General features: G+C 37.2%; 1 protein-coding gene across 1 annotated transcript; it reads left to right on the top strand.

Annotated features, from left to right (window-relative positions):
- The first annotated feature begins 5,763 nt into the window (after positions 1-5,763).
- zgc:153615 (uncharacterized protein LOC777747 homolog) lies at positions 5,764-17,999 on the top strand. Its single transcript, XM_052134374.1, has 7 exons — positions 5,764-5,921; positions 9,231-9,340; positions 11,280-11,397; positions 11,495-11,695; positions 11,899-12,022; positions 12,930-13,023; positions 17,123-17,999. Exons 1-7 carry the CDS (start codon positions 5,892-5,894, stop codon positions 17,211-17,213), a joined length of 768 nt encoding a protein of 255 aa, XP_051990334.1. The 5' UTR covers positions 5,764-5,891; the 3' UTR covers positions 17,214-17,999.
- Positions 18,000-18,344: the final 345 nt, after the last annotated feature.

Here is an 18,344-nt window from a genome sequence, read left to right as displayed (position 1 = left end):
CTCGAGTAATGCAAAGAAAACAAATTCATATTCATTTTTAAACAACACAATAATTTTGGTAACTGCTTAGTTACCAAATGTGTATAGGGTCATTAAATACCCTATACAGAATCAAAGTGAAAAAAGGATCCCCTCTGATCTTCCATATCACATTGGTATTCCCCAGATATCCAGGGAATCATATTTTCACTTGCAGTTTCTTGTCCCATCCACAGTAGAGAAAGTTAGAGGGAAAGAGCATCCTATACTTTTTTGTTTCCCTTAGTTTTTCCCTTTGTTTCCCTTAGTCACTATTACAGATAATACTTTATTTAAGATATTATGAGGCTATATCTGATCTGGGATTGTTTCACAGTAGTGCATTGAAGGAATGCACCCAGTAAATTGTTGATGGTATTGTGGACATTTAAGAGCCCTTATGGGAGCTGTCCAGCCCGTAATATCAAACGCTGTGGGATACCATATTGTTCAGACCAGAGTGACAAAACAGCAAGAGTATTTTAATTATATTTTTATGTGGTTTACTCACAAATCCATATCATAACATTTTGTTTTAAAAACAATGAATGACAATTTCAAGATTGCTCATTTTTGAATGAATTATAAAAATAATTTGCTCTAATAGCCTACGAGTGCAACAATACTTGAACCAAACTACTGAATTACATATAAAACGCAGCGTGTTCACTTACTGCAAAATGGACTCGTAGAACCTGCTGAGAGGTAAAGCCAAATCAGGCTAATTAAACGGAACAGGTGATTGGCCGTGCATTATTTACCAAACGTGTAAGTGATTAAAGCGCCACAACACAAGCACAATACTCGCATCTAACAGGTCTAGCTGCACTACAAAACTTTGAGCTCTGTTTCAACGTCTGTTGTTAAAAGCTAAAATTGCAATTAACTTGCGGAGGAACATTTTGGCTGTGTCTCGTTTTGAAGGATGCGTCCTGCGGAGGTCGCATTTGTCGTCATCGAGGCTGTAGGACACCTCGAATACAGCGAACGCAAGGAATGTTCATTCCCAAGTTGAAGTGCCTCATACATTCTCTTCTAAAGAGACTAAAGACTGTGTCTCGTTTGGAAAGCTGTGTGCTAGGTAGGATGCGTCCTCTGAAGGCTGCAGTAGGCTATACCGAGTGTCCTCCTTTTAAACAAGCCTCGTTTAAACGAGACGGCCTTCGTAGGAGAAACGGAAACATAACGTATCATGGTTGCTATGACAGCACGCCTCTCTTTAACCAGCGCGAGCGGCTCGAGTGAGAAGGGAACAATGTCCCTTAAGAAGAGAATATATGAGGTACATTTTAGGAGAGTTATAATGATGTAAAGACAAAATAAACTAGATTTTAAAGGTGTACTTTTAGTCTAATACTTTATTTTAATTATATATTAATATAATTATACATATTATATACTCCGCACCCATCTACTGATGTACTTCAACTTGGGAATTAACATTCCTTGCGTTTGAACGTCATATTTACGGGCAAATTGGCATCATTTTTACATTTCCGTTTTAAGCAAAGTATCGTGGGTTGTGAGTGCCCAGGAAGGATGTGTCCAAAATGTCATGCTCGCTTTTCTGAAACGAGACCGCCTCGATGACGAATGCGACCTCCGCAGGACGCATCTTTCCAAACGAGACCGTCAGTTGTGTTTTGCCTCAGTACTTTTGCGCATGTGAATCTCATGGTTTGAGGTTACCTGGTTTGCCTGTGATCACTCGGAGGTTTTCACCTGAGAGCCACAATCAATGCCTTCTCTTTTTATATTGATATTTGATTAAACGTTTATAACCGAAATTTTACTTGCTTTGAGAATATATTTGAGTGATTATGTAAGTGTTTTATCCACCACAAATTAATGCTCGTTTTGTACTTCAAGAGATGACATTTGTGATATGGCTGATATGTGTTCAATTGAAGCCAGGTATTATAATCTACAGCCTCTGTGCACAATGCAATAAATTAACGACAATAGTAGGTCTATGCACTCAGTAAAACAAAAATTATAGAGATAAAATATTCTTTATTTAACCTGTAGATAATGTGCAGAAATGCACAATAAACAAATTGGCACATCGTTATCAGTAAACACAATATCCCCTGTGTAATGTTCAATTCATTAAAGTGAGACCACCAATACAAACTTTAACAACCCTACCAGAAAACATGTCCTATTATTATAACAAGTAAACAGTTAAACATCCATCCAGAGACTGCAATCCTACTGCTTAGAAAACTATTGTAGCTTCCCAAGCCCTTCTTTTCTGTGCTTATGGACATGTAAACATGCAAGGCTGAATAAAGTAAGCCAGCATAATATAAAGCATTATTGTAGGCTTACCGCTTTGCTATAAGGACAGGGTTTTAAAACAATGAATTTTTTGTCCTGTACTCAATAATGGAATTTGTTAGTTCTTAATAAGAAAAACATAAAATGAACTGATGGTTTTACTTTTTTGAATAGTTGGAAAATTGTTATTGTTTGGGGTGTTTTGACAACATTTTTCTTAATATTTTTTTATTGATTCAGTTTAAAAAGAAATTGCTGTGGGACTTTTGATTTGAGGACAGCATGTTGACTGTAACTCATTAGTCATTATCAAAAAAGAGAGGAAAAAATTATATATAAACTTTATACATCAAGAATAGTCCAACTTAAAATTTCACACACACAAAAAAAGCCATACTAATAACCAATTTGTAAAGGTTGTTTATCAATAAGGAATATTTTGCATAAGGAAGGGTTAGGTGTCACATCCAGATCTGCACTTACACTGGTTGGAGGTCATCACCTCACTACTATCCACAGCTAGATTCAGCACACCTGCATCCAATGTTCTGCTCATCACACAAGTACTATATAAGCATTGCTCTCACTGTTAAGTATTGTTTGCCATTCTGAGCTGCTAGTCTGAGCATTATTATCCCCATTATAATCAAATGAAAGTTGAACAATTAATTTCCAATGTAACATTGCATTATCTTATCAAATGAAGTGCTTTTATACAGATCCTCACAGCACTATCCAAAATACAACACTGGAGTTATTAATATGTGAGATATTGCTTGTGTTAAACTGTTATTGATTTATTATTATCAGTATTAGTAGCAGGGCTGGGCAATATGGCCAAAAATATTATCACAATATTATTTTTCATATCTATCGATATTTATCACTATATACATTCACATTTGCAAATTTCTTTTTTATTTGGCAGAGGAAAAGAAGAAAAGAAAATCCTAAACATTTAAAATAGTCTATAGAAAAGTGCAATGGGTGACCAGAGACAGCCAAAGCAGTGGTGTCTGAGGGATCTACTACCAAAATATTTTATAGAATGCAGTTGGACATGAATGTTAAAAGACCATCCGTTCATTTTGAAACATAATAACTGCATATTATATTTACATTCAAATTTATTTGATTTTTGTTACATTTAGATAGAAAGTATGGGGGCATGGAGGCCCTTGAGTCTGAGGAATAATACAGTATGGGGATTCAGGGGTATCCCCTGAGAGAAAATGTAGTAAATGTAAAAGTTTGAATAGACGCAACTGTCATCATGATGTCTTGCGGTATGGATGGTCCAGACCCGGACTGTGGTGACTGGCGTAGCCTAATCGTTAGCAAGGCAGCTAATATTAGCAACTTCATACAGTTTAAGAAAGCCAAACTGCTTTCTTTTCTAGCGACACGCATCTGATCACAGGTGATGTAGAAGACAGGCTAAATATAGAAAATTTCATCGATATCGTGGATTTTTTTATTGAGATAAATATTGTTGTATTGCCCAGCCCTAATTAGTAGGAATATTATTACAGTGAATATTACACAATCATACAGCAGTGATATCTGTAGTATTTTAATTTTTTTTAATGTTTTTTATTTTTGTTTAAACTGAGCATTTATTTTTGGCAGAAACACTTTTCAGAGTTTTTTACGGTAGTTTCTCAACTCCAGAAAAGCAGGCTGATAGGGTCCAATAATGCACTCACGTACTTGTACTCCAAGTACATGGTCCAATGCCAAAAAACAAACCTGACCACCGAAATAAAAATAATTGTGTAAAAATTCAGCAGACAAATTAAAATCACAATATGTCCTAATGTGATTATTAAACTACAAAAGGCTGTGATATCAATAAATAAATATGAAATCTGTATGTGTGTTCTGCTTTCTGTCATCTATTGCACAAGCGCATGTGACAAGCCTAATGTTGTGTTTTCAGTGTATGAGCGGCCAGCTTCACACTTTCACTTTGAAGTGCACAGCACATACACAATATATATTTATTTCATTAAATCACAGCCTTTGCGGTTTAATAATCACACTAGGACATATTGCGATTGTGTGCTGAATGTTTACACAGTGATTCAAATGTCAGATGGTATCAGGTTTTTTTACATTTTGGCATTGGAGCATTTTTACGAGTACAGGTACGTGAGTGCATTATCTGACCCGATCAGGACATCTCTAGTTATTGCTAAAGTAAACAACAGCTGAAACTGATTAAATAAAACAGTGCTTATTTATTATTGATTTATGTTCAACACATTAAATAAAATATGAAATAATTTTATGTTATTATTATTCCACTGTCATTGTGAATAGATTGTTATTCCTGCTGACCATGAAAGTAAACTGTGCTTGTTGTAATTATTGATTTGTCATCTTAAAATTAACATATTTGGAACATGTTATGAACTGTCCAGTAAAGTATTACAACAGTACCCAGCATGAGGACAGTTGTAACAAACGCATTCCTTGTTTTCACACAGTAATTGTGGAAAAAGGAACTATGTATGTAGGTTTTTAACATTGACTTTGCTGGTAAACAGATAAAAGCATTTTGTGAGAAAAAAAAATGGCATGTTTATTCTGGTAAATTATTTGTACAGTATAGCAAAAAGTGTTACAACTGTTCTCAATCTTTAATGTATTTTCCCAAATCTCTACAGAAAGAGACATAAAACATCTTAGTATATACATTTGTTTTATTAGATGGGGATAATTTTAGATATGGAAATTAACTTTTTTTTTAAAAACTAAACTAAAAAATAGGCTGTTCAATAACTGTGTTGGAGGAAATACAAAAATTAAATGAGTTAGGCAGGATAGCCTATTAATCATAAGATGTTGATATAAAATGCTCTAGAGGTATGTTTTGTGACTTTTATGTAGACACATACATTTTTCTTAGATGGTTAAAATAATCTTAAAATATTCTTGTAATGGCTTGGTGTTGAGATTACAGTTACAATTTGAATTCGGATTCATAAACAGATTAATTTGGACTCGACTCTTGACTCGGCCTGTTATGGACTCGATCTTGAGTCCGACTCGGCCCCCTTTGGACTCTGAGTAGACTCAAACTCAATTGGTTAAAGACTCTGGACTCTAACCCAACACTAGGTTTTGATAAATGCTGATCTGTGGAAGAAATACAAAGGGAGAAATACAAAATCAAAGTAATAAGGTTTTGAGTGGTATATGCAAATCTGTTCGAAAGTCTGTTTTTGACGATGATTGGTTTGAGGACATCCCCATATATTGCTGTTGTTCTGTACTTTTGCAAATCAAGTCCTTTGCATTAGAATACAAGGTGCCTTATACAGCATACTAAAGTGGGGGATGGCTGGAAAGCCAGATTGAATAATCAAGTGTGAAATTGACAGCAAAACACTGATCCAGTTCACTGCCTTTGCTTTTCTAGTGACTGTGCGAAGTGCTTGAGCTCCTCCTTGCACGCTCACTCGTGCTCTCCCTCCTCCCCCCTTGATGTGCGTGTATTGATGCAGGATCACGGCTGGTCTCAAGGGTGTAGCTCAGACACTGCAGTGGAAGGTAGGGCTTGGCTGCTGCACTATACAATGCGCTGAAAGATGGTACACCAGGAGAAATGTGTTTACCAGGTAAGATGAGTCTGTCTGATGAGCTACTGTACTTTTTGTGCCTGTGGGGGTTGTGTCAATGTGCTTTATGTTAAGTACATGTTAAAAAAATAGGTTTGTATAAAGTCGCTCTGTCTGTGATGCTTTTTCTCCAAGGTTAAAATGTTTTTTTTTTTTTTGGTCATTGCTGATGCTAAAAATGCAATTCTGAAGAGTGCTAGAATTATTAGCCTATTTGTAGATTTATTTTGACGATAATGTAATCAAAACAGAAAAATTACCCTGTTTGTTATTTCAACCCATACCACACAAGGTCATATTTTTCTGTGTATATGGAGAGGTGCTTCGTTTATCTGCTAGTTAAGTGGCAGCAGACCATCCCTTCCCTTGATAACAGCATGTATTAGGGGGTGAGAGCAAACCGGTTTGTTTCCGTTCTTCAGAATGCACCAGAATCCTGCTTCATAGATTTTTAATTATACTTCACAAGCTGGATATATATATACAAATCGTCATCTGAGGAGAACTGATCTGCAATCAGTCAGAAAAGGAAAGGAAGTAGAGAGATAGAGAGAGGTAGATAAAAATAAATGTGTAATTTGTGGATTCTCATTAGAGAGAGGAAAAGACCAAGGGTTTAAAAAAATGGTCAACGAAGAACGGAAGAGGAAAATATTGAATTTTATAACTAGTAGGCCTGTATTGTCAATAGATCGGAGATGGATGACAGCTATATATAAAATATTAGTCATTCTGAGCACAGAATAGAAGGAAAATGCTGTTGCCATGGCAATGAAGTAGATGATCTAAGAGAGGGTCTTATCTTTGCAAACATAATGTCTAGGAAAGGTCATGTAGGAGTAGTCATACAATTGTATATATTTTCATGTGTGTCTATGTGGGTATGTTTGTTTGGGCCTGTGCTCTTTCATGTGTACTACCTCAGGTCTCTCTCCCTCTTTTTTCTCTCCATCTCTGTAATTTGCTGTTCATTGAAGCAGCAGTGATTTCACCACTAACACAAAGCCAGAATTTATACCACTCCCTCATTGCTACACTCAGTCTCTCTCTACTCCCACACCAAAACCGTTATGTCCTTGGAAGATATCCAGTTAGTTATTTTTACTCTTGTCATGAACATTTAGATTATATATAGGTCAATGGCAAATATGGACATATGAGATGATACAAAAGAGAGATGTTTTAAAAACTCTACTTTAAATGCATGTGCCAAGTTCTTAGAAATAGGCTATAATCTTTTTACTCATGTTGGTTACATGTTTGAAAAACATTTATAAAATTTTCAATCCAAATTTTGATTGATTTTGAATTACTTCTGTAACCACAAAGTAAAATGTTTTTAAAAAACTTTCCTTATCCTTTTTTCTTAAAAGTTTTAAAACATGCTAAAAAATGATTTCTGTGTAACAAATATAATGGATTTTTGAATGTCACAAAGTTTTCTTGGGGATTGTCCATTAGACCTGAACTAGCCAAGACTTTTTAAAAACATATAAATATACACTCATTGAGCATTTTATTAGGAACGTTAAGGTCCTAATAAAGTGTCTGACCTGGTCTTCTGCCGTTGAAGCCCATCTGTCTCAAGGTTCAACATGTTGTGCATTCTGAGATGTTATTCTGCTCATTACAATTGTACAGAGTGGTTATCTGAGTTACTGTAGCCTTTCTGTCAGCTAGAACCAGTCTAGACACTCTCAGTTGACCTCTCTCATCAACAAGGCATTTTTCGTCCACAGAACAGCCGGTTGATTTTAGTTTTTTGCACCATTCTCTATACACTCTTGAGACTGTTGTGTGTGAAAATCCCAGGAGATCAGCAGTTCCAGAAATACTCAAACTAGCCCGTCTGGCACCAACAATCATGCCACAGTTTAATTTTAGATACATTTTTTCTTCCATACTGATGGTTGATGTGAACATTAACTGAAGCTCCTGACCCGTATCTGCATGATTTTATGCATTGCACTGCTGCCACACGATTGGCTGATTAGAAAATTGCATGAAAGTCCCGAACAGTGACTACCAGCGACAAAGCGACCTCATCTCATTCATTTTCAATTAAATCTGGCGACTTTCAGCGACACAAGCAACAGTGACCTCTGGCGACTAGATATGGGCGTGGTGAGCGCCGTGACAAAGTTAAGAAAAGTTTAACTTTATTAAAATGAGGAGTGACTTTCAGGAGCGAGAACCAAAAGGAGGGAAGAGGGTGTTCAGTGGAGGTCACGTCATCCGTCTCCTTTGAAATAATGCCGTTGAGTGCAGACTAGACGGAGCAGCATTGTGATGTTTCTGTGAGAGATTTCAATGTTCTGGAACAACATACATGGATAAAATTTTAAATGAAGTGTGGTAAAGAAACTGTCAGCAGTCTGAGTGAGCTTGATTCGTACATTAATAGATCGTTCATCTTTTATTATGGACACGACGCAATAAGCATGGCTTCAGTTCATGTAAAACACTCTCCCATGCAGAATGTGCATTTTAGGGACAAGAAAACGGTTTCATTGTCAATTTAGAAATAAATCTTTACAGACAGTACATCTTATCTGTGATCATATTTCAAAAGACATGGCCAGACGTGCAGTCCACCAATAACGTTAGAGCGACAGCAGTAACATCGAGTGATAAAGTCGCTGCATGTGTTTACGGGGATTAAGTAGGTGTACAGGTGTTCCTAATACAGTGATAAATTAGTGTATTTAAAAAAATATATATATTTTGACTTTCGCACACAGTCGTAAGTGATTGAAAGGGACTTTGTTCCAGTTTACAGTTACGTTCTGCAAAATAAAAGTTTTCGTTTTCATTTTTCGTTTCAGTCCCTGGTTGTGAGTTTCTACAGGTGTTATATCTGTAATATAATTTACTGTTTTATGGTTTTCTTGTCACATGACAGCAAAACGGCTTCATGCATGTTCATTATGCCATACTGACTTTGATACAACAAAAATGTTTCAAATCTCAATAACATTTTTGTTTTAAAAATGCACAAAAATTATCCAAATGGAATTTTAAGTCAGAAATCGAAACATTCATTAAAGAAGAGTATTCAAGTCAAATTTCGTATGATTTGCATTTTCAATGTATTTTTGAATAAACTAGTAGGTACAGACAAAAATGAGCATCACATTACTTACGTAATACGTAGTATGTAAGCATGTTAAAATAGCAGTGCTAGACATCATCATCTATTTTAAAATGCCACATCAAATATTACTGGTTATGAGGTCTTCTGTGGCCTTGTGCATGCCGGCTCTGTGAGCTTTCTGCTCATTTATTGAAGTCAACTGTGCTTTTGCTCAGGCCCAGAGGAATGAGAGGGAGTCCATTAGACAGAAACTGGCCCTTGGCAGTTTCTATGATGACGGACCGGTTACCTTTACTGGCTGCAGCAAGAGCTGCTTGTCCTCACGGTCAGTGTGTGCTTGTCTTTTGTGGATTGGTGTTTTGTGTGTGTGCATGTTCACTGTCATAGACTTTAAAGGAATTGTTCATCCACAAATACTCGGCCTCATGCCATCCCAGATGTGTATGACTTTCTTCTGCAGAACATTTTTAGAAAAATATCTCAGCCCTGTTCCACAAAATGCAAGTGAATTGTGACAAAAACTTTGAAGCTCCTAAAAGCACATAAAGGCAGCATAAAAGTAATCCATAAGACTCCAGTGGTTAAATTCATGACTTCAGAAGTAATCCAGTTGGTTTTGGAAAAGACCAAAATATAACTACTTTTTTTGTATAAATCTTAACATCTGCAGTTTCCTTGCCGAACATTATTTTAAGCTTGATTCGTATGCGTCAAGAGCTAGGAAGTGTATTCGAGCTTGAAATCATGATCAGGCCTAGAGACTGCAATGACAAGATGTACAGTGAAAAATTAGTTATATTTTGGTCTGTTCTCATCCAAAACCAACTGGATCACTTCTGAAGTCATGAATTTAACCACTGGAGTCGTATGGATTACTATTATGCTGCCTTTATGTGCTTTTAGGAGCTTAATTATACTAAGCTATAGTGTAACTAATATATATATAGAATAAAGTTATACACATCTGGTATGGCATGAGCATTTTAATTTTGGTGTTAACTATTCCTTTAAATGCATAGTTCACCAAATAAATGCTAATTCTGTAATTTTCTTACCCTCAAGTCATTTCAAACCCCTATGACTTTCTTCCTTGGAACTTCCGTGGATGTAAGACAGAATGTTACGGACTGGCAACCTTAGTCACCATTCACTATCATTGCATCTTTTTTCCCATACAATGAAAGTGAATGGTGACTGAGGCTGAGAATGGTGACATTGCACCTAACATCATCTTCTGTGTTCCATGGAAAAAAAAGTTGTATTGGATTGGAACAACAAAAGGGGGAGTAAATGATGACAGAATGTTATAACACTTCTATATAATGATTGTTATTTGTAGTGTGAACTTGCTGTTTTATGTCAAATAAAGAGAATATATTTGGGGTTGTTCAATTTGATGACTAATTATAATTCATGCAGCTCTAGAGTTTCACCATGAGGCACTTTGGCTTTGTGGGTGTCGGGATTGCTGCATTTCAGTGTCTCTTCACATTTTGGAACATGATTTCTAGAAGGTTCCTAGAAACAACAGCCAAGTCCAGAATGGTCAAGCAAAGGAAAGTCCACACAGAGTCAAATTCAAGTAATGAGAATTAGCCATGTTTCCATGGTATCACTGAATAAAGAGTAATTGCTTCTAATTTAACTTACAGGGTACCACAGAATCTCAAATCAGTGTAGAAGGGTAAAGTCTTCCAACAATGAAGGCTAACTTTGTAATTATAGACTTTTGAGGCCTAGTCAGTGTTCTCTAAGTATACTATTAAGTTAAACATAAACTTCTCTAGCAATTGCCGAAAAAAAGTCTAGTTCAGCTTTATACGGGAAGTGCTTGCTTCACTGTGGTTCACAAACACTAAAAATGGACCTTTCTCATTTGAGAGTTTAAATGTTTTCTGGTTACTGTCAACTGTAACAAGTCTCAAGTTCTCAGGGGTTTAAAGGGTTTATGTAATTCACAGTTATGGGACTAAAATAAATAGGTTGTCTATTTCAATTGATTCTAAAGAGCCAGTGTCTTTGGTCATGCATTTCACCCAACTATTACTGTAAAGACAATGTCACAATTTGGTATACCATGTATAATCTACAGTATAACTGAGAAATAAAAATGTCTACAAATTAAAGACACAATAAAAAAAAATCCCATTATTTTCATTGATACTATAGAAATATGTATGTCAATGATGTTGAAAAAAATTTTGATTGAAGAATGCCACTCATGTTCTCCACCTTTCATCTTCACTGCTCTTTCTGCACTGTAGGCTTCAGAATGGGGTGAACCTACAGATGTGCTTTGTGAATGACAGCAGCAGTGACAGGGATAGTGATGCAGAGGACAGCAGAACAGAAACCAGCCTGGACACCCCATTGTCTCCTATGGTAGAAATCACAACCTTTAGTATATCTAAATTAGTATATTTTCATAGTGTCATCCAGTTTAAATTAAACATGTTTGGTTTTCTCTGTCTCATTAAAGAGCAAGCAGAGTTCTTCTCTCTCTGACCGGGACACAGGTGAGGAAGATCTCGACACGGAGGATTCAGAATTCTGGCGGCTTCAGAGACGTCTGCAGGAGGAGGCCCGTGTGGCTCTGGCTTTGGCCCGTCCAATGGCCCGAATGCAAGTGGAGGTGGAAAGACAGATTCAGCTACACCGCAGATCCCCTGTGGCAGACCTGGTGTGTGAAGCCAAGAATAATGCTGCATTTGTTTACAATACACAGCTTTAAAAGCATCTGGAAAAAACACCAAATGTTCTTGTGCATGGAATTAATGAATGTTCCTTTCCCAAAGCTTGTTTTATTGTTTCTTATTTTTTAACTTTGAGCATTTGCTCTTCATCAGCCTATCAGAGTATCTCAACTGTTTCCATGTGTTATAGTTGCCTCATCTGCCACATATCAGTGAGAGTCTACTGAAGAGAAATTTGAGGCCCGTGGACCTGAGGGACATGAATTTCGGCCAGTTACAGGTCATCACCAATGATCTGCACTCTCAGATACAAGGTTAGGACAGCACATGTTTTCTCAAAAATACTGTAAGCACTCTGAAAAAAATAATTTAGTGGTGAAGTAAATAGAGCAGAACATATTAAGTTATTTCTACCATTAATAAGTTAAAGCATGAACTTAAAAATATTAGGTGAATTCTAAATTTGTACTCAATTTAAACATGTAAAAATTAGTGCTCTAGCTTATAAGGAAATGTTATTTATGATTGTTTGTTATCTTCATAATGCGTCATCATGCATGAATCCTTTTTGAAGCTGGTGTTCCCAGCATGCACTAGGCTTGAATAATGAATGAGCTTGCATGGTTTCACTGAATCCAAGCTTATTTACACCCTTTTTATTGTTGATTTTGTTATGGTTGACCACTTTTTGTTTTGTGAATTCTGAAGATAATTTTCTACTCAAGATTACCCATTCATGATCAAACAATTATCTGTTGATTGTTTCTGTCATTGTGTTTTGTGCACCAAGTATTGACGTCTGTTGACTTCTGGCATCTGCATAGTCATTTTGTTCTCTTATTGACAATAATGCAAGGTGATGTTGTCTAGTAGGCTACATAGCATGCATTAACCTTCCTTGTGGAATGTTTCTGCATGTCATTTGGTAAATGATTAAACATGAGTTTATAAGTAAAATTCAGTATGTGAAATGTTTAAATAACATTTTCATTTAAATTTTTACTAAGTTTAAGTAACAAGTACATCAGATTTGTTAATAAAACTTACAAAGTTACTCACTCACTTTAATCAGTATTATGCTATGAAGTTGTAATGGCAATGGTTTCCCAGATAGAATTGCACCAATTCTTTCAGGTTTTACTCTGGATGAACACCTATCACCTTCACATTATGTTTATTCATGTTGTATTATAACGCTTATTGTTTTAAATTCAATTGAAGGTCTGAATGAGGAGCTGGTGCAGCTGTTATTTATGAGAGATGAACTGCACATGGAGCAGGATGCCATGCTGGTAGATGTGGAGGATCTAACCAGGTTAGGCCTTAGTCCAGAACATTTGGTTAACAATGAAACTGCAGTGTAAATTAGAACCTACAGTCAAGACATTACACATTGTAAAAAATTAAGATACTCAAGGCACCATTTGGGGTTCCTCACATGCCACACATATACCTGTATATATTTCAAGAGCCTCAAAGCCTTTCCCTTAAAATGGGGTTACTGAAGGAACCCCCAAATACTAAAAGTGAATAAGTATATATATTAACCATTATAACTATATAAAACTAAAATGTGTAGAAGATGTTGGAAAACCAAAGAATGTGCAGGATTTATTATGTATGGTGGATTCCTTTAATCTCACACAGTTAGATTCAGGCCCTACTCATGTAAAGGGTCATACTCTTGATTTGGTATTAACCTCTGGTCTTCATGTGACCAATCTTGAGGTAGTAGATTCTGGAATCTCTGACCATAGTTTTGCTTAATTTGAATCTGTGCAGCTACAGTGCATCTGGAAAGTATTCACAGCGCTTCACTTTTTCCACATTTTGTTGTTACAGCCTTATTCCAAAAAAATTTAAATTCATTATATTCCTCAAAATTCTACAAACAATACCCCATAATGACAATGTGAAAGAAGTTTGTTTGAAATCACAAAAAAAAAAATCACATGTACATAAGGATTCACAGCCTTTGCGCAATACTTTGTTGAAGCACCTTTGGCACCAATTACAGCCTCAAGTCTTTCTGAGTATGATGCTACAAGCTTGGCACACCTATTTTTGGGCAGTTTCTTCCATTCTTCTTTGCAGGACCTCTCAAGCTCCATCAGGTTGAATGGGGAGCGTCAGTGCACAGCCATTTTCAGATCTCTCCAGAGATGTTCAATCGGGTTCAAGGTAGACTCTGGCTGGGTCACTCAAGAACATTCACAGAGTTGTCCCGTAGCCACTCGTTTGTTATCTTGGCTGTGTGCTTAGAGTCGTTGTCCTGTAGGAAGATGAACCTTTGCCCCAGTCTGAGGTCCAGAGTGCTCTGGAGCAGGTTTTCATCAAGGATGTCTCTGTACATTGCTGCATTCATCTTTCCCTTGATCCTGACTAGTCTCCCAGTTCCTGCAGCTGAAAAACATCTTGGTTCTCGGATCTTATGCTCCTTGCGACAGCACCTCCCTGGCAGATTCCCCTGAGAAGGGACCTTCTTTCTCAGGGACGGGGCATCCTCTGTCAACCGCGCCCAGACCTCTAGAACCTCCATGTCATGGTATCTCTCCATGGTCCTTTTGGGCCTTCAGAGACCCCCCTTCGAGCTGCTAGAGTCTGTCGAGCTTAGAGCCCTCTCCTTAAAGACGGCTCTCCTGATTGCGCTCGCTTCCATCAAGAGGGTTGGGACCTGCGAGTGTTCTCTGTCAGCAACACTTGCCTGGAGTCTGGTCCGGCAGATGCTCACGTCAACCCAAGGTTCCTACGCTCCTCAGGTAGTAAACCTGCAAGTGAAGCTGCCCCAGGAGGAGGCAGACCCAGCTTATCGGTGCTGTGTCCAGTGCGTGCTTTGCGTACCTATGTGGACTGCACGCAGAGATTTAGATGTTCTGAGCAGCTTTTTATTTGCTGTGGCAGACAGCGGAAAGGGGTGCTGTTTCCAACAGAGATTGCCCACTGTGTCGTCAACGCCATGGCTAGCCTATCAGACCCGGGCCGTGTCCGCCCCCTTGTGGGTTCGAGCACACTCTACGACCGTTGTGGCATTCTCATGGGCACTGGCCAACGGCACCTCCCTAGCAGACATCTGCAGAGCGGCGGGCTGGGCAACACCCAATACCTTTACAAGATTCTACAATCTCAGGGTTGAGTCAGTCTTGTCCCGTTTTTTCTCAGGTCCGAGCTCGTAGAACTCGGTAATGCGGAACGGCTGACCGGGTGTTTCGCTTGCACGTAGCGCCCTTCCCCTCCACTGAGGCGATCAAGTGCGCACTTTCTACCAGGAGAGTCCACTAGGCTTGCGCTCCCTGGATGTCTTTTCTCCCTAGCCCTCTGGTCCGCGAATTCAGCGGAGGAATTCCCGACCAGACCCACTATGGGCACTAAATACTCTGTACTGGATTAGGTGCTCCACAGGGTTTGGCCATCACGGATTTATCCCCCTGTGTGTATTTTCAGCGGTACGGTCCCCCTGCTGGCGGACCTGTGTCTCCCTTGGGCAGTTCCCTCTGCCCCCCGGACGCTGTGTTTGTTGCAACTCCTCCCTCGCTTTGTAGGATCTACCACCGCACCACTTCCACATGTGGCGTGAAAACCCATGTGACGTATTCGCCACATTTAACCTCCCCCCAGCCTGGGCAGGATGTGGTCTCCGCTGTGTCTTTCCCCCCTAAAAGAATAGGAGTTGGAAAAGAAAGCCTTCCCCAATGCGTGTTATAGTGTTAAATGGCCCCAGCCGCTTTAACTCTATGCAAGAATCATAGAGAGAGAAAAGGCGTGGCTAGCGCATCCTGCTCCCATGCTTGTTGACATCAACAACAAAAATAATCACTTGCCGCATGTCCTTGTACTGGAAAACCATGAACAAAACTATGCAACATAAAAGGAAATGTGACCCAGGATACATTAAATACAGGTTACATTTTTACTATGGTGGGTTGCCACTTGATTTCCAATGTCAAATCTTTCCTGAAGTTAAAGGGACAGACAGGAGCAGTCTGGCTGCACTGCCGTGCACCTACAGTATATGTTAATTGTTAATAATCATAGAACATTACTTTAAAAGCTCACACAGCTTATGTTATTTTTCATTTAGTAATAAATTTAACATGCTATGCTAACATGTAAACTAAACTGCTTTAGTTATATAACATGTTATAGTTACGTGCTATTTTTTATCATGATTATAATTCGGTTTATTGTTATAATTATTTTAGCTTTCTTATTTATTCTATTTATTTTCAAAAGGGAGACTTTTTTTACACATACTTCCATTAAAGAAATGGTTTCAAGTTTCAATTAAAATAAAGTGTTTGTTCAACCAAAAAAACAAAAACTGTTTTCACTCCTTTAAGGGTCATTAACTGATAATAATAATTGTGTAATACCGTATACCGTGATACTGTGAAAACATGATATTTTCTGAGACGGTTATCGTACCGTGAAAATCTCATACCGTTGCTACCCTACTGTACACCATATTAAAGGGATAGTTTACCCCAAAATTTTTATTCTCTCATTAACTCTTATGCAATCCCAGATGTGTATGTCTTTCTTTCTTGTGCTGAACACAAACGAAGATTTTTAGAATAATATTTCTTCTCTGTAGGTCCATACAATGCAAGTGAATGGTGGCCAGATCTTTGAAGCTCCAAAAATAACATAAAGGCAGCATAAAAGTAATCCCCATAACTCCAGAGGTTAAATCCATATCTTCTGTAGCGATATGATAGGTGTGTGTGAGAAACAGATCAAGTCCTTTTTTACTCTAAATCTACACTTTCACTTTCACATACTTTTGTTTTTGGCAATTCACATTCCTTGTGCATATCACCACCTACTGAGCAGAGAGGAGAAATTATAGTAAAAAGGACTTAACTATTGGTCTGTTTCTAACCTACACTTATTATATAGATTCTGATTATATGGATTTAACCATTGGAGTCATATGGATTCATTTTATGCTGACTTCATGTGCTTTTGGACCTTCCAAGTTCTGGTCACCATTCACTTTCATTGTATGGACCTACAGAGCTGAAATATTCTTCTAAAAATCTTCATTTGTGTTCAGAAGAAGAAAGAAAGTCATACACATCTGGGATGAGGGTGAGTAAATTATTTAATTATTCAGATTTTTGGGTGAACTATTCCTTTAAGAAACAAGGGGATGTTAACCTTTGAACAAGATCACCTGTGACAATTCAGTTATTATTTTGTCTTGTGGAATATATGTAAGTATTTATTATGTCATATAGCTTTATCAGGGCAGTAGTAAATAAAAAACAAAATGCAAGTTTGCCCTCTTATTTTTTTCAAAACGAGAAGTACAATTTACCAAATGGTGCCTTGAATATCTTTTAATGTATACAGTGATTGTCTTCCAAACAGTGTGGGATGAGTATGTAAGAAATCTGTCATGTTTTTTTGAACAGGCATGCACATAGCCAGCAGAGACATATGATGGAGAAATCTCTGGCCAAAGGCAAAGGAGCTTCCCACACTCGCTGTGATTCTCCATTCTGAGGCAAACAGTAACCAGCACAGGGGCCAACCACTTGTGTTTCACTATGTGATGAAGCAGCGTACTCACTAGATTCTCTTTTTCAGTCCAACTAGATGTGTGTTATTGCCTATGTTAAAAGCTTTGTGTGGATGTATGTTAATTATACATGCTATAAGTGTTCATGCATGCCCGCACCTTAGCTGAGGGTCACACACTCACTTTGCAGAATAACTGTTAATCATACATAATGTATACATTAGGGAAGAACATAAAGAATCAGGTGACATGGATCTATCAATGGGATTTCATTTCACAGGTTGTAACTTTCCCTGTGATTTCAGTACTGTTCTTTCTGGTCACTCTGTATGGACCATAATAGTTCATATATATTAACACTGTCAACTAGTTAACTGCTTCTCTGTGCAGATTATTGCTGGATTTGCTTATTAACCTGCAATTTCCCTCCCTGGGATTAAATCAAGTTTACTCTGACGCAGTTTTTGCACTTGCTAATGTGCTGTGTATGGAGCTACCCTACCTAAAATAAGGAAAACACAACCAAAACTTTTGAAAGGTTTGAATGGAATCTACATTTTATGAAGTTGATGTGAGCATTGTAGTTTTTCCATTATTATTGGTAAGAAGCTGCCTTGTGTGCTGGTAATTGATTCCTATGTTCACGGTGAACTATTAAGTCAGTCTTTTAAGAATGTCAAGATTTTACTTACTTTTTCATCCAAATATGACATTTCCTGTTTCACAGAAATGTAAAAGTAAATTGTGAACTAATAAATTACTTAACATGGGCCAGTATGACTTTTTATTGTTGTAATCTTCAGTAGTTGTGTAGCTGACATAATGTGCCCATGGTGTATGTGTGTGTGTGTGTATGTGTATATGTATATATATATATATATATATATATATATATATATATATATATATATATATATATATATATATATATATATATACTATTCATACATATTTCAACTTATATATAATTACTATATCACACAGATTTCATACATATATATATATATATATATATATATATATATATATAATCAACATCAAGATTTTAAGTTAAAAGTTATGTGAATATATAAAAGAAAGTGTATATCTTAGATCCTGTGACTAATCACCATTTC

The sequence above is a fragment of the Xyrauchen texanus genome, chromosome 9 (genome assembly GCF_025860055.1).
Source record: "Xyrauchen texanus isolate HMW12.3.18 chromosome 9, RBS_HiC_50CHRs, whole genome shotgun sequence".
In the NCBI taxonomy this organism is placed as follows: Eukaryota; Metazoa; Chordata; class Actinopteri; order Cypriniformes; family Catostomidae; genus Xyrauchen; species Xyrauchen texanus.
This window is presented reverse-complemented; position numbering and strand designations above follow the sequence as displayed.

Excerpts from the sequence above, each read along its gene's own strand:
- zgc:153615 (XM_052134374.1), top strand. The coding sequence starts at position 5,892 with ATGGTACACCAGGAGAAATGTGTTTACCAG. Across the intron at positions 11,696-11,898 it reads GATCCCCTGTGGCAGACCTG|TTGCCTCATCTGCCACATAT; the intron begins GTGTGTGAAGCC and ends CATGTGTTATAG. Across the intron at positions 13,024-17,122 it reads GATGTGGAGGATCTAACCAG|GCATGCACATAGCCAGCAGA; the intron begins GTTAGGCCTTAG and ends TTTTTTGAACAG.